At 37.2% G+C, this 17,432-nt stretch overlaps 3 protein-coding genes across 3 annotated transcripts; 1 reads left to right on the forward strand and 2 right to left on the reverse strand.

Annotated features, from left to right (window-relative positions):
• The first annotated feature begins 1,413 nt into the window (after positions 1–1,413).
• On the forward strand, positions 1,414–2,512 carry LOC149388150 (plasmodesmata-located protein 4-like). The gene is made up of 2 exons (XM_089624783.1): positions 1,414–1,892; positions 2,342–2,512. Exons 1-2 carry the CDS (start codon positions 1,670–1,672, stop codon positions 2,389–2,391), a joined length of 273 nt encoding a protein of 90 aa, XP_089480909.1. The 5' UTR covers positions 1,414–1,669; the 3' UTR covers positions 2,392–2,512.
• Positions 2,513–2,739: 227 nt separating this feature from the next.
• On the reverse strand, positions 2,740–7,777 carry LOC149388151 (uncharacterized). Its single transcript, XM_089622364.1, has 6 exons — positions 7,410–7,777; positions 5,980–6,605; positions 4,836–5,884; positions 4,686–4,761; positions 3,639–4,590; positions 2,740–2,752 (listed from the first exon to the last, which is right to left on the reverse strand). Exons 2-6 carry the CDS (start codon positions 6,587–6,589, stop codon positions 2,740–2,742), a joined length of 2,700 nt encoding a protein of 899 aa, XP_089478490.1. The 5' UTR covers positions 6,590–6,605; positions 7,410–7,777.
• Positions 7,778–9,711: 1,934 nt separating this feature from the next.
• On the reverse strand, positions 9,712–11,882 carry LPA66 (Pentatricopeptide repeat (PPR) superfamily protein). The gene has a single exon (XM_089622108.1). It carries the CDS (start codon positions 11,766–11,768, stop codon positions 9,867–9,869), a length of 1,902 nt encoding a protein of 633 aa, XP_089478234.1. The 5' UTR covers positions 11,769–11,882; the 3' UTR covers positions 9,712–9,866.
• Positions 11,883–17,432: the final 5,550 nt, after the last annotated feature.

Raw genomic sequence — 17,432 nt, forward strand, 5'->3', positions numbered from 1 at the left:
ATTATATATATATATATATATAATATCTGTTATTTTTTTTTATTTGAAGGGGATAATATCTGTTATTTTTAAACGAGCCCTTCTGTGTGCGAAATGTGTAATTTTTTAAGAGAAAAAAATTATATTATGACTGGCGTGTATAAGAATGATCAACTTAAAAAAGATGTAGTTAAATAATCAATTTAAAGTTATGAATTTGTAAAATAGTCAAAGTTTGTCTTAATTTAGTGAAATAGTAAAAATGTGCAGTAATCTGACTTAAAAAAAAAGGATAATGATCCCAAGATTAATTTTTTTTAAAGTGATAAATTACTTATAATAATCGTCAATAATTTTAATCCTGGTTGTCAAAAAAATTTTGAAATGTGAATTTGAATATATTGCTGAAAAGTTGAAATTTTGGTTATTTTGCTAATCAATAAGTTTCAAATGGTCATTTTGTATAATTTTTTCAAAAATAAATTGAAATTATATTGAAAAATTTACTTATGTATATATACATATTAATATTCTATATGCTACTAATCGTATATATACTCCCCGCCGTAGACTAAACATACGATGATCTTCTTGACCCGTGAAATTTTGCATATAGATCTTGGGCAACAATATATATAAAAAAATATATGGAAAAAAAAACTAGAGAAAGAAAATGAAGGAGAATATATGTTGAATCATACGTTCACGTGTAGTATATTCTAAAGTCTGCCTATGTATCGTGGTCTCGCCAGTCGCCCCTATTGATATAAAGAGGATATATTATTATTATTATTATTATTATTATGGGGTCGTTTTCAAATTCTAACCGTTTTGTCACTTATGGCTAGAGCATAGACTAATAATATACATATTCAGTAGGTTAAGAATTAATGATTTTGTTGATTACGTAAATTATCCATGCATGATCAGTTGGGAATTTCTGAACCGATCGAAGCTTTAAATGCTCTTTGATATATTTTGGTGAAACATAAGAGTTTATTACTACTTTATCTATCAGAATCATTATAAAAGACCTTCGGTTTATTAATTTAAGAATAATTAGACGGACTAATCAAAATCAAACGTTGAGATTGCATATTAGCCAACGTTTATAATTTTTTTTTTAAAATAGTCAAAATTGATGATGTGGCGTTTCAGCCCATTTTTTTGGTCGAAAATGACCCTCTTGAGAATATAACGTGTTATTTTTATAATTATACAAAAATAGAAAGTCAAATGTGTCTGATTTCGTAATTAATAGCAATAAATTTATTCTCAATTACAATTTGAATTTGATTACGTGATCTCTCTCTTTCTCAACCCTACCACTGGTCTTCTTCTTCGCGTTGGAGATCCAAGCTCGGTTGTCATCTCTCCCGACGACGCCCAACAACCCAACCGAAGTCTCAGCGCCATCTCCAACGCGTTCCAGTGCAAAGAATACATCTCCGCCGAGCGGTATTGGAGCTGCGTGACTAAGCTCGCTGAGATCTCCCGCTCCGTCTGCGGCGAAGCGGAGTTCGCTCGGATCCAGATCCGGCGATGCTACCTCCGGTCCGAGCCCGACGACGGAGGGATCTTCTCCGGCGAGAAGTTCTCCTCGTCCTCTACTTCGGGCGAGATTCTCCACACGACTTGAGGAGAGAGCGCCGCGGCGACCGGATTAGGGTTAGGGTTCGGATTGGAGGCGATGAGAGAAGTGGTGTTGGCGGCGTTGGAGGAGGAGATCTCCGGCGGCGGAGGGTTTAGGAGGACGGTATATGAGTCGGTGGCGGAGGCGGCGCAATGCGAGGGAGGAGCGGATGGGTGCGAGTGCGGGGAGTGCGTGAGTGAGGCGGCGTGGATCGCGGAGGAACACTGTCCTCTTGATACGTGCAAGTATGCGCAAGGCGTTCCCACCAACTTGTATCCGGGTAAGTATTTCTCTTGTTGGTTCTTGTTAATTTGTGTTGATACGTGTTGATTTGTTCTTAATCTGTTGACTTTGTGTGGATTTCAATCCTGTTAATTAACGTTAATATCTGTTAATTGCTGTTATGTAGGTTTTTGAATGATTTCAATCCTGTTAATTAACGTTAATATCTGTTAATTGCTGTTATGTAGGTTTTTGAACGATTTCAATCATGTTAATTAACGTCAATATCTGTTAATTGCTGTTAATTGACTTTGTTTTTGAATTTTTTTCTTGTTCTTCCCAGCTGATTCATGTATGGAACGATTTTCAATCCTATTAATTAACGTTAATACTTGTTAATTGCTGTTATGTAGGTTTTTGAACGACTTCAATTCTATTAATTAACGTTAATATCTGTTAATTGCTGTTAATTGACTTTGTTTTTGAATTTTTTCTCGTGCGGTGTAGGTTTGGTTGCGTGTTTGAAAGATAAGCATTTATCACGGTGGATTTGTTAGATATGCATTTATCACGGTGGATCTGTTTGAGTTGGCATTTATTCACGCGATTCCAATTTCATTTCTTTCTTTTTTGAACGCGGGAATCTTCCAAATATTTTGATTTGATATTATTTAAATGAAGGGCAAATTTGTATTTTTTTTTACTGTTAATGTGGTATATTGGCTACACATTAAAAATAAACCAAAAGTTGGCTATTTTGACAATTACAACGTTTGACTTTGCTATTTTGCTCGGGCTCCCATAATTTAATTACACACAAATAAAAGACATCTAACTACTCACGAAGTTGTGTCATTAAATAAAAAATTAAAAAAAAAAGTGACCCAAAATTTAGAATCTTAATTTCAAATATCCAACCTAACATTAATAAAATATGGTTACAAACACAATGGTGATTTATCAAGTGCAACAGATATCCTCGTTGTCATGTTTTCTCTAATATTTTTTCAGTCAAAGTTCTTCGCATCGTTATTGCTAGTAGTTCTTGTTCCCTCCTTCTCTTCAAAGGCAGCTCTCGTTTTCCGATTTTGTTTGAAACAACGAGAAAGACAAGCTTGTTATTGGAGGTTTCGATCGTAGTTTTAGAAATCGTGAATGATATTTGATTTTTAGTGTTGAACATGTGATACCGATCGAAATTTCCCTTTCTTATTTGAGTACGTTAATTCGTGAGCTGCTATATATTTGGCCGACCTTTGTGTCCTTTTTTTTTGTTGTTAACGTCCCTCGTTCTAAGCTGATTATTTATTTAGGAATTAGTTTGAGCACGGTCAAAGGTGACTTCGTTGGTTCAATCCAAGGATCGAAATACCGTTACCGTTACCGTTCCGAGCCTTCGAATTTAGGGGGAACTGCCCGTACCGTAAAGGAATACCGGGGGAAGCGAGAAAAAAAAGGAAACCGGTACCGTTGAACTTACCGTTACCGTAGAGGAATACCGTCAAATACCGGTATTTACCGAGGGGAATTGAGAAAAGAAATATACAAAAAAACATACAAAGTACGTAGGATAAAATTCATAAAATTAAAAATAGTGTACAATGTTTCAACACACTACCAAATTACAAACACAACAAAAACTAAGTTCAATAACCAAAATGATAAAGTTCAACACAATCTACCAAATACTATTGTTCAACAAATTCAACATAGGAGGGATACAAATGACTACTCAAAGCGACCGTATGCAGCGGTCATACAGTAATCATACCAAGTCATGTAATGAGCATATGCACTAAAGTACCTGTTCAAGTGATAGTCGTACTCATACTGAGATGAACCAACAGTCATGGAGTGGAGGGGATAACCTGGAACTGGTTGCACCGTTTCGGGAGCGTAAGTTGATGCATAGGAGTCCTGGTAGTTGTAACTGGAAGATCCGTCATCATAAGATGATTCTGTGCCTTGAGGACCAATTGATACCGATCCGAAGTTGTAGGACAAGTCATCAACGTCATTGCTAGACGTAAATGACATGGCATCATTCATACCTCCGCCCTGACCTCCGCGCCCGTATCCTGAATCAAAAAAGGCAGGGTGATGAAGACGATCAAAATCTTCTTGCGATGGTGCGTATCCAAGCTGAGAACCGCCGACATCACCAAATGAGGTGCCTCCAGCAGTAAAGGAACCCCCAGACCGATAGGAACCTCCAGCACCTCCCCCTGATCCACCGTCCCCTGCACCTCCACCTGCTCCGCTTGATCTACGGCTTGAACCTCCGCCATCTGAACCCGAACTGTCTCCGGATCCGCGTTGAGGTTGGACGTCCTCGTTCAGCACTCGCTCCGGATCAAGTCCAATATCTCGAGCCGCTTCAGCTACTGCCGGATCCGGGTTCTGGTTGACGTCGTCCATGTGAACTTCGTCAATCCAGCGGAGCATTTCGTCGTCTCCTTCATTGTCGTTCCCCGAGCGTTCGAAAGCTCGTTCGATGATATCCAAAGGATCCAGGGGGTTGAGGTTGTTGTCGTGAATCCGAGTTGCTTCTCGGAGCTGCAACTTCATGTTGTACGAGCAGAAAACAAGCTTCTCGAGTCTGGAGTACGCTAGACGGTTCCTTTGTTTTGTGTGGACGAGGGCAAATGTACTCCAATTCCTCTCACAAGCGGAGGCGGATGCAGTTTGTGACAAAATTCGAATAGCCAACGTCTGTAAAGTCGGGGTCCAATTTCCGTAAAGCTCCCACCACTCACCTGCAATCATGTGACATAAATCATATCATGTCATTTATTACCATTCCATGACATAGTTAATGGCTTAATACATACAATTCATCTCACAAACTTACTTGCACAAAGGGTGCCTCGTGCCGAAATAGCACTTCGTTGTGAGAAGTCCCCTCGAGCGTCTCGAAATGCGATTAACTGTAATTAGAAAATCAAATAAGACTCGTATATTCATAATGTGATATAGCTTGTAACAATTTATAGTTTTATACCTCTCTCCCAAGAGTTGACCCATCAAGATCCTGATGCAAGAAGTCGAACACCCTTGTCACAGCTGCCATGTGGGTATTGTCCATGTGGATATCCGGGTTAAACAGCAACTTTGGATTTAGGAAGAAAGCTGCAATGTGTAATGGATGTTCCATTTGAGTACTCCATCTGTGGTTCACGATGTCGACAACCCATTTCTTCCCATTCATCGCTTCCAACTTCTTTCTCATCTCGTGGAAGACGTAGTATAGTAATCCCATCGTGGGATGCACCTCAGTGTCCACTAATCGAAGAGTGGTGTACATCGGCTCGAATATGGCACACACTTCGTCCACCGAATGCCAGAATCTGGGATTTAAACAAGTCTCGGCTATGGATGTACCTGTAGGAGTTGCACTCAATTTGGAATCATCCCACCATTGACTACTGAACATCGTCCTCAACGCAGCTCTCTTCTCTCGGAGACTTCTGAGAGCTAGGTAGTTTGTGGCAAATCTTGTTGCGCTGGGACGGATGATTTCACCTGGGGATGTCTCCCGTAACTTGGACAACACAGTGCCGTGGTTATAGATGAACTTAGTCGCATCCCTCGCAGATTTGATAGTTTGCTTAACATTATCTCTCTTCCCAATATCTTCAAACATCAGATCTAGACAATGTGCAGCGCAAGGTGTCCAGTACACATGGTACTTGCGTTGTAATTTCAACCCGGCACTCCTGTAGTTCGAGCCGTTGTCGGTCACAACTTGGACGACATTCTGTCTTCCGATTTCTTTTAGCGCTGACCTCAGTATTCCGTAGATGTACTCCCCTGTTTTCGTGTGCTTTGATGCATCAATGGACTTTAAGAACACCGTTGCACCAGCACAATAAACCATAATGTTTATGATGCTCAGTCTGGTCGGCCCCGTCCAACCATCAGTGAGTATGGTGCAGCCGTATTTTACCCACCGTTTCTTTTGTTCGTCAAGGTAGTTCTCCGCATCTGCAACCTCCATATCGAGGTATTTGTTATGAATTTCATACGGAGTTGGTATAGGAACGCCTGGACCTGCAATATGTCAATATACATCATGTTAACGTTTCAAGAACTCATGCGATTCGACAATATGAAAATAAAATTACTTATCACAAATTGAGGATTACCCAAGTCTTGAGCGGACGCTATCATGTTTTTGAACTCATGCGAGGCGGCCTTACTCGCCGGCACATGTTGGTGAACAAAGAATTTTGTTATGTGCCTTCCGAGCCACGTTCTCTTCTTCGGATCCACGATCTCATCGATTTTTGTTTGCTTCGCACTCGCTGACTTATATAATGACGGAGCAGCTGGTGGAGATTTTGCCGTAGAACCACTGCCGGGCCCCGACATCATCCGAGCCTCCCATTCCGTCTTAGCCGCCTCTTGTCTTGACCTCTTCATAGCTGCTCGTAATTGCGCTTCGTAGTCTTCTTCGTCTGATTCTTCCAGGCCGACATTCTTAGTCAATGTCTTTTGAAGCGTAGCGTCCAACGACTTTTTGTTCTTCTTTTTTACGACATTGCCTTGAAGTAAAGCTTGCATCTCTTCTCTCACTTCAGGAGGGACTTTCTCACAGAATTTGACACTCCTCGTTGGGTCTACATGGGCTAGGTGGTTTTTCACTCTCGTGATGCCGCCACCTCCCATATTGTGCTCGCAAAATATGCACTTGTGGCCGCTATTTTTCCCGGGAATAGGTGTGCAATACTTCCTAGCTGGGTCGGGGGCCGACATTCTTGCAACTTGTAATCTACAAATGAACAAATAACATTTACACACTAATCACATAATAATCAAATAATTCGGATTAAATCCAAAAAAATTACAAACATCACACAAAAACTCTAAAATTAAAAACAAGTCACAAAATTTCTTCATAAATCAATAAACAAGTTTACATAATCCATAACCTTAATCATCACTAACTAATCACATAATAATCAAATAATTCGGATTAAATCCAAAAAAATTACAAACATCAACACAAAAACTCTAAAATTAAAAACAAGTCACAAAATTTCTTCATAAATCAATAAACAAGTTTACATAACCTTAACCATCACTAACTAATCACAAAATAATCAAATAATTCGGATTAATTACCAAAAAAATTATAAACATCACCACAAACTCTAAAATTAAAAACAATTCACAAAATTTCTTCATAAATCAATAAACAAGTTTACATAACCTTAACCATCACTAACTAATCACAAAATAATCAAATAATTCGGATTAATTACCAAAAAAATTATAAACATCACCACAAACTCTAAAATTAAAAACAATTCATAACAATTTCTTCATAAATCAATAAACAAGTTTACATAAGCTTAATCATCACTAACTAATCCCAAAATTAATAAATAATTCGGATTAAATCATTAAATACAAAAAAATTACAAACATCAACACAAACTCTAAATAAAAACTACATTCATGCTCACTAAGTAGTCATAACTATCAAATTATAGTTAATCTTCAAGAATCATCAACAAATTTCAAGATTTAAACTCAAAATCATAAAAAAACCCAAAAAGGACGGGATCCTCACCGGGAAGGGCGGGAACCGGCGGGAAGTCGTGAGAATTGGCCGTGTTCGCGTCGGGAAGAGGCCGGCTTGGCGGGATCCGACCGGGATCTGGGAAGAATTGGGCTGCGCGGCGTCGGGAAGCTCGAACCCTAAAACCGACACAAATGAGGAAAAAAAAACGGGATCCCGGCTTTTATAGCCGGGTTTTCCTTTTTTTTTAACTGAACCGGGCCGGGAAATGGGAACCGGGTTCCCACCCGGATCCCGGCCCGGTTCCCCCGGAACCACCGGAAAACTCCGGTTTTGGTGGTTCCGGTGCCGGTTAGCTTCAAAAAGGGGGAACCGGACCGGTTCCCGTCCGGTTCCCCCGGTTTTTCAATCCTTGGTTCAATCTAATAAATCAGATTCTCCGGAGTAAAATTCTACTAGTCTCAAGACAAAAACTATCAAGTTCAATCATTGTTGATATAGGTTTTTGACCACTTTAAATAAACACACATATATATTGTCATATTTTGCTCAAATAATAATTTGAAAATACTTAAAATCCACTACTTACTTAAACTTTACATGATTAGATTAATTTGAAAATACGTAAAATCCACTACTTACTTAAACTTTACATGATTAGATATAATTTTACTAAATCTAAAATCTAATAAAGTGAATTAAAGAAATTTTACCCTATCTAGAAAATGCAAAATTAATATAATAATAACAAATAAAATTACCATTTTGTATTCAGAAATATTGAATCTCTACTTACAATTAAAACCGATGAGGAATTAATGCGGCGGTTTTACCAACAATGGTGATTACTCTTTTAAAAGGGGATATCAATATGTCAACGGCTACTCATTCTGACGCCACTATATCGCAGCAATGTTGGACTTGAATTCAATTAAAGGTTTAAGCGGCTTTTACAAAGACCACAAAGTTGAGCTAAATTGGTTGCCTCGAGCATTCAAATATTACCATATATATTTACGTATCAATGATCTGATTAGACTGATATATAAGTTATCAAAAAATCAGGTAATTAACCAATTAAAATATTTGAAATTTTTATATAGTTAATATTTCGTAAAATTTAAATAAATAACTATAAAAGTGACATTGTATTTCTGATTTGCTCTTTCATTGAAATTAAAAAGTGGAGTATTTACGTCAATTTACAAGTGTAAATATATGAACGTGATTATTTATTTAAGATTTATGAAACGTTAACTATATAGCAATGTGAAACTGTAAATATAGTTATATACCTAATAGATCCCAATTATCAACATATTTTTTATATATGGTATAATTATAAATCTTTATGATATATTATTATAGATACCGTACCGAGATATATATATATATATATATATATAAAAACTTAAATATGGGGTAAATAATGCAAGATATCGTCCATATTTAAAACCTTGGATTATAATTTATAGGGCATGCATATTATGCCAAATGCCAATTTTGCCAAAACGGAATGTCACATCTTCGATCACCCTTGCAAGTACAACTAATTTCACATTTCATGCTCGTCTCCTCCCACATGATGTTTGAAACAACATATGATACCATATTAAAATTTGAACTAATGTTATTTATGTATTTTGGGTGAAGTGAGGTGCTAGGTGAGATAGGTGATTTGGATTCCTTATACTCTAGTAAAAAAAATGTTTTAGACTTAATGCACAATTATCACTCTCTCCTTAAAAATTATGCTCAATATTTGTGTTTGTGATTAACAAATTCTTATATTCAAAATCTTTATAAACAAAGTCTACCTTAATTTTATTGAATTTTAAGCATAAATATATTTAAAATTACAGAAGAATAAAAAATTTATAGAAATTGAAAAGGTCTTTGTCTAATTCTCAAGGTTTATGAAGTTTTTCTTCTTACTCTTAACATGGCTGCAAAGGAAATGTAGTAATGGCGTTGAATTCCCAAAAATGATATTGTACCACCTTGGATTTAGGCTATCTTAATGAAAAAAAAAAAAAAAAACTCTGCGTGAGAATTGTAGGAGATTTGAGGTAGATCAGGTATAGACATCTTTGCTCAAAAGCCAAAGAAAATATAAAATTGGCCACAGAATGAACTTCGGAATTTGATAACTGCATTATTGAGACGAGGCGTTTCCACTTGTGCTTTGAGCTATTTTGTTTTCACCGTTTGACAACAAAAACTAGTTTAGGATAGTCAACATTTTTTTTCTTTAGGCGTATTTTCTTTATTGGAAACAAGAGCTTCCTCTTCTCCCAATGAACAGAGACAAAACAAAGAAAACAAAAAACAAATCTTGGCTTGCAAGAAAAGAAACACAGAGCACAAGAGATCAACCTTTTGAGCTTTTAATATTCCAACAAATTCACAAGAAAGTCAAGAAAGCCCTGGGATAAAAATAAACTACACAAAAGGTTGCAGATTGAAAGCCCATACAATACAATTATAAATACAATTAGGATCACTAAATCACCAGTAATCCTTGCAAGAGCAAACCCCATCCTCAAAATGGTGGAACCGCTTCCGGTCCCGGACGATAATCCTCCGCCCATAGATCTTCGAAATCAGCTTCAGAGAGGCGTGGCAATCTTCGCACACGCGCAGATTCTTAACGACCCTCAGAGGCGTCCCGGGGCTCGTACGAATCAACCCGAACGCGACCGCAATCTTCTCGCTGTGGTGTCGCAGCGTGAATCGCTTCTCTTCTTCGCCGACGTTGAGCAAAACTTGCGTGGTGTCGGGATTATAGCCCGACGATCGCAGCTTGTTGGAAATCTCGTTGAGCATCGCCCGGATTTTTTGGGCTCTCGGGTGAGACTCGTCTTCCACAAGAAACTCGTGAATCTCTCCATCGAGCTCGACCCAGCTACACCCGGGATCTTTCCTTATGTCCATGTCCTTCATCATCAGCCTCACCTCCGAGACCCCTTTCCAATTCCCGGCCGAGGCGTACATGTTCGAGAGAGCAACGTACGACCCGCTGTCTTCCGGATCCAAGTCCATTAAGATTTTCGCGACCCATTTTCCCATTTCTACGTTTCCGTGCGATTTGCAAGCACCGAGCAATGCCTTCCAAATCACGTCGTCTCGCTTGATGGGCATGTTTAGTACGAGCTCTTTGGCTTCTTCCAAATGCCCGGCTCGGCCCAGGAGATCGACCATACAACCGTAGTGCTCGATTCTCGGTTCCAAGCCGGCTAAGCCGACCATTTGCTTGAAAAACGACCGTCCTTCTTCCACTAATCCCGCGTGGCTACATGCGCTCAAGAGGGCGATATAAGTCACATCGCTCGGCGAGATGCCACGACGAACCATTCTATCGAAATGACCCAGCGCTTCTTTTGCTCGGCCGTGCATGGCGAGCCCACCAATGACCGCGTTCCAAGTGATTGGATTCTCTTTCGGTAATCCCCTGAAAACTTGGAGAGCCTTCTCTATGCTTCCGCACTTTGCATACATATCGACCAATGCAGAACCGAGGATGTCGTTTATCACAAACCCGTTCCTCTCGGCATACAAGTGAGCCCAATTTCCCAATTCGAGAGCACCGAGGCGCGATATGGCCGGCAAAACACTGACCAATGTGACGTAATTCGGAGGCACATCTCCGAGCCGAGTCATGTCCTGAAATAACTCCACTGCCTCGACGAAAAGCCCGTTTTGGGCGTACCCGGATATCATTGCGTTCCACGACACGACGCTTCTTTGAGGCATTTTATCGAACAATGCCCGGGCGGCTTTGAAATCCCGAGCTCTCACATACCCATCGACCATTACGTTCCACAAAACAACAATACCCTCTTGTCTTTTCCTATCGCTCACCAAATTACTCACACTCCTATAGAACAATACACGCGCGTCGCTCATAACCCCACAAATGACATACATTCTAACGAGATTGCTCAGAATAAACTCGTCACCTTCAAAGCCGTGCTTGGCAATCAAGCCGTGAACTTGGTTTCCCATCTTAATACAACCGGTCCGAGCACAGGCCTTCAACACGGAAGGGAAAGTGAAGCGGTTAGGCTCGACGAATTCGGCGGAAACCATTTGTCGGAACAGCGAGAGCGCTTCGAGAGGCTGTTCGTCGGCGGTGCTCTCGGCGAGGGCTCTGATGAGGGTGTTCCACGAGAAGCAGTTTGGTTCGGGCATTTGATCGAACACCTTGCGGGCGTAGTCGATGTCGCGGCGCTTTGAAAGCGCGCAGAACCTGAGAATCTCGGCGGCGGCGAGAGGGTCGTGGATTTGGGCGGTTTTGATGAAATGGGCGTGGACTTGGTTCAGGTCTCTCATGGTTTTGCATGTTGAGATCAGTGGGAACTGCGACGATGGATGATAAGGTGAGTGAGAGCGAGAGACTGTGAAGCTCATCACCAATTATGGGTCTGAATTAAGATCAGATTTTTTTTTTTTTTTTTTTTTTTAAACTAAATGAGTGAAGGCCTATTATCACAAAAGTCGTTTTGTCCCATTTCATTTCAGTTGCGACTCTCTTAATTTTTAATCTATCCGATTATCCATAACGATAGTAAAGGATGAGACGTTCCTCCTACTCTTTTACAAGTGGGGCAACGAGGATATTATACTATGTTATCTATAACATAGTTAATAGGATATAATTAATAAGGAGCACCTCTCCTTCAACTTGCATCCTGGAGCCGCCACGTGCCGTCGTCAGGGGGCGACACGTGCCCTTTTTTTTTTTTTTTGCCCTTGCTTTTTGTTTTTTTTTTTCGGCCTTTGCTCTTTGATTTTTTTTTTTTCGGCCCTTGCCCTTTGATTTTTTTTTTCGGCCCCTGACCTTTGAATTTTTTTTTCCCAACTCTTGTCCTTTAATTTTTTTTCCAACCCTTGGCTTTTGATTTTTTTTTTCCTCCATCATCAACATATTTTGTACAGTTTTTTTTCCTCCCTCTCTCATCAATATATTTTGTATAATTTGTTTATGTGTATTATAATCATAATTATTGATATTATATTATACTATATTAATAACATACATTATGTATATGTTTATATATATATATATTATTTGAAAAACTATACATAGATTTTATATTAATATAAATATAAGAAACTTTTTTTACTTTCTATTTCTCTATATCTTTTTTTTTTAATTTTGTTATTTTTTAAACATCCTTGACAACGATTTTGCTAGATTTAATTTAATATAATTAAAAGTCTTCAACTTACTCTATTTTACTTATTTTTCTTTTTGACTTAAAAAAAAATAAAAAATTGCTAACTCGCACATCGCGCGTTTATAAAACTAGTATGAGAGAAGAAAAATGAGTTTATTTACTTTATTTTAATTATTATTAAAATTTTCAAATTTTTCTTATTTGAAGAACGGGCTCGGCTTGCCTCACTCCAACACAAATCTTAGAGTAAAACATATCCATGTTAGAACGCTTTGTCCGATGAGTTCTTCTTTCTCGGAAATCATCTTAAAATGAATTGGTTGATTGATGTTTTCGTGTAAGTGCCCGAGGTGAGGTGTTAAGTTTGGTGAGGGACTAAATCTCACCGGTGTTACCAGAGGCGATGGGAGTAGAGGAATCACTTAGTTAGATGTAAGAGCATGGATTGTTAAAACTTAAAAGTGACCATGGGAATGGACTACATCATCGTGGCAAATGCTATGTGAAGCAGATGTCAAATGCTTTCATCATTTGGGTTATTTTGTTGCTTAATGTAATCACACTTTATGGGTTAATTAATGTTTATATTGTTTTAAAAAAAATGATTTAGGGGCTGATTAGCGTATTTTATTGTGCAAAACGTCGAGCAGGACAATATTCCTGTTGGCTTTTATTTTTAAATAATCAAAATGGAATTATAAAATTTGTCATTTTCTTATTTACCACCTAAAGCCCTTGCATAGGTCGGGTCGTCTACATAAGTTTCAGATGTTGAATGCCCGACAATTTTGGTCTGTGAGTCTAAAAAAGATTAAATTATCCTCTTTAAAGATTATGAGATACTGTTAGTCCACTCGAATAAGAGATGAAATTATGATTAGTCACGAAGACAAAATGTCGCACACAATGTATTGACAATGTGTCTGACAACTTGCTTGAACACAGATAATGGATAATCAACAAAAAATTCGATAAAGAAAATACACACAATATGGTTACCCAGTTCAGTGCAACATCACCTACGTCTGGGGGCACTCTGCTAGCGGAAATGATTTCACTATATAGTAGTAAATAGTACAAGCAAGGTCTTACATGATTACAACATCAAATCAAAGCCCTAGAAACTATTACCGCAAGTGAATACCAAGACCAGAGACTCCCCTGAATTTGAGACCCCTCTCAATTCCATTCTTCGAGCACACACATTTGCTCGGTCGACTTCAGTCTTCGATCGCACGTGAATCTTCAATCACGTAAACACAGAACCCAAATCACTCAAACACTCAATCTTCTTGAAAATTATTTGATGAATGACACCGCTCTTATCAATACACAAAGTCTCCCAGTCCGCCAGTCGTGGACGTCTAGGAACCCTAAGTATTTAGATAAAGCGTCAAGGGTGCTAAAGGTGGAGCACTCGACTTTTATAGTACAACTCTGGAAGTGAATCTAGGGTTTCCTTACCCAAACTCGCAAGAAAATTACTCAATAAAGTCAGCAGCGAGTCAATCTGGCAAAACCGGAAACTTACCAGAATTACAGTCTGCGCACAAAAGGAATGATGTCTTAACATAAACTGAAACATAATGACCGACATCTTTCTTTACAACTTGCTCTAAAATATAAAGCCAACTGATAACATATTAACAAGAGACCTTCGATCTATTCTATATCTTCGACGTCTTAGAAAAGACAGGAGAGACCCTCAATCCATAAGAGCAACAACTGATATTGTTGTTTCGCATTGAGGGCATTATGGGACCACTTAGTATTTAGCATCAATACTCAACTTACATTAAAAAAAAATCAAATAATGAATAACAAATCCTAAATAAAATGAAAGTAGATTTATGGTAGACAATTTTTAAAGTTGTCCATCATTAGAGTGTTTTTTTTTTTTTTTTTTTTGAAAATTTCAAATAATAATGTAGAGTGGAGGAATATTTAATAAAAAAAAAATATTTGTAGGTGATTTATCACATCTTATTAACATTATAATTGCTCTAAGAAAAAAATGTAGAGATTCAAAGTTTTGTTGATTTCCTCGAGTCGTCACAAATTCACACTGTTCTCTTTTATGTTGTGAATGTAGTAGTGGGGTGGGTGTAAATCTTCCTACTATATGTGTAATTTATTTTAGCGTAATTTAGCAAAATAGTCAACTCAAATCTTTAAAATTGCTAAATAGACAATGTTTTGTAAATACTAAGTAAATAGCCAGTTGTCATTTAATACACGTCCAAATTTACAGAATAATACCCAAATATTTTCCTGCCCAATCGTTAAACCTGCTTACTAAAAAAAAATTAAATTGATATCGAGATTTCCGAGAATTGAGGAATTAATCACATTTATTTGAAATCGTTCGCCTTCATAACCGCATATCTCTCGGTCATAAAAAAAAAAAAAAAAAATTCTCCCAAAAGTTTTCCAAAAACGCTTCACTCTTCCCCGACGAACTCTATTCATCTTCCCCGACAAGCAATTTCGACCATTAAATCTCAATTTATGTATAGATTTCTTCCTATTGTAACTCGTATTTACAATTTTTCTTCATCGATTTACACAATAAAACAAGGAAAACATGATTTTTTTTGTAGCGGTTATGGAATAAAGGGGTTTTACTAATTTCCGACAAAGATTTACACATGATGGAAAGATAAATTTGGGTTTTGGGTTCGATTTTTGAAAAACATGGATTTTGTGTTAGTCATCTTCCTTTAGGATAAAAATTCATATATTTACTGCATAATATGTAAATGACTTGTGTGTATTTACTAGTGGACGAGTTATACATGGCTTGTGGTCTAATTAAAAAAAAATGTGTGCATGTAGATGTCAATAACTTAGGTGTGATGTTGTTGAAAATGAATATGAAGTCTAGGTATTTAGATGTTATTGTTATTTTGTTAAAATGTGTATTTACTGTCGAAAATGTCAATTAAAAAGTTGTGACGAAGATATTTCCAAGTATTTACTGCTGAATATGTCAAGTTATGAATTTGTTATATCTAATGAAATTGGAATATTAACGCGTATTTACTGCGAACAGGGTTAATATGACTCAACCACGACGGCGAGAACAAAAATAACTGTCATAAGAAATAAGACGCTCACAATAACGCCGTCTACCGAAAACAGTTTGTAAATGATGTTGATTACATTCTGTATTTACACCACCTGACAATGGATTATGGTTTTCCAGCCATTGACGTTCAAAAAACTTAACTGCAACATAACAGTGATAGTAAATATACGTAAATACAATAGTAATTTTATGAAAACCTGTGCGAAAATAGCCTAAAATTTCAACAACAAAAAAAAAAGAATTCATACCTGATTCATTCAGAGTAAATAAGGAAGATCAATATCAAAACAGTAAATAAGGAATAAAAATCAAATATATAAGAAAACAAAATAACAATGCACAGCCATATTAATTCAGTTGCCACATATAAGGAAATAATTAAACAACTAAATCATGTACACACATAAATTCGGCCAGTTCAAATTTAAAATTCTGGAAAGCCTAAAAAATTCAAATTTCAAATATTTTCAGAATTCAAAACTCTGAAAGGACAGATTTTGGAATTGAAAAAACATCTAATTGGGCCACGTCATCCGAATGACTATTTACTTAATATTTACAAAACTTTGATTATTTAGAACATCCCAACGTTTGAGTTGGCTATTTTGCTAATTTTTTTGTTTATTTTAAGGTAATAGTCTAATTTTTGTTTCTTTGATTTCTCATGGGCATCATTTTTTTATTTTTTATTTTGTAATGTAGAAAGTAGGAAGTATTCGAATTTTGTCAAAGTGAAACATGAATAGATTCCTTGGTGTGTATTTCCCAAAGTATATGCTCTTGAAATATGAGCTCTTTTTGGTAGTCATGTCACATGTGTGAGCTGCAAGTGTGTGGATCTCTTGTTAAGAAGTTATGGTCAGCCACTCAGCCTTAGGAAAAAAAAAAGGATTTTTTTATGTATATATCGTCCCGTAACCTGTTCAGGTATATATGCAATATTGTGCCTAGAATTCAGAGATTAATCTGTCCAAATAGTGTTAATGATATGCCAACCTTGTAATTCGTGTGTTTAATAATATCACTTTGCGTTCTATAATAATTTCGGCGCTTGCATTCTAAAGCACGTATATATGTTGGTCTATTCGAAGAAAGTGAGAGAGCAGGTTGTTTAAATAATACTTTTTACTTTTATTTAACACTTATCAATTTATTTGAATAACATTTAGTTATTTACCAACTAGGAGAGAGAGAGAGAGAGAGAGAGAGAGAGAGAGAGAGAGAGAGAGAGAGAGAGAGAGAGAGAGAGAGAGAGAGAGAGAGAGAGAGAGAGGTTGCGCGCGGCGGAATGATATGAACACGAAATAACAAAAAAAATGACAAAGTAGAGGTGAGACATTTTAAAAAATAAAATAGTAAGTGCATTTTCACAAAATTTCACCCCTATGTATGATTAAAGGTGGACTTTCAGTCGGAACAGAAATTTTGTCATATAACCGAATCGAAATTTCAGTCTTTAATGGATCGAAACATTTCATTCTAAATAATTGCTAGAATTCCGATCAAATCGGAATAGAACCTTCCGTTCCAGTTATTTCTTGCACTATTCACCTAAAAAAAAGAATAGGTTTTGAAATCTAAAATACAGTTTTACTTTTAGAAAGAAAAAAAATTGATGAATAATACTGGAACAGAATTAGAGTTTTCGGTTATGTGAACATTACCGGACCGGACTTTCGATACTGTAAGCAGTGTCGGAACGTAAATTATTTTTAGTTTGTTCCGTTCCAATAACCCAAGATCATACACCATCATTAGTGGAAACCTGATTTAGAATTAGTCACATTCATATAGTCTTCAAAATAA

The sequence above is a fragment of the Urtica dioica genome, chromosome 8, assembly GCF_054948205.1.
Source record: "Urtica dioica subsp. dioica isolate 48M chromosome 8, U.dioica_male_clone48M_v1_H2, whole genome shotgun sequence".
In the NCBI taxonomy this organism is placed as follows: Eukaryota; Viridiplantae; Streptophyta; class Magnoliopsida; order Rosales; family Urticaceae; genus Urtica; species Urtica dioica.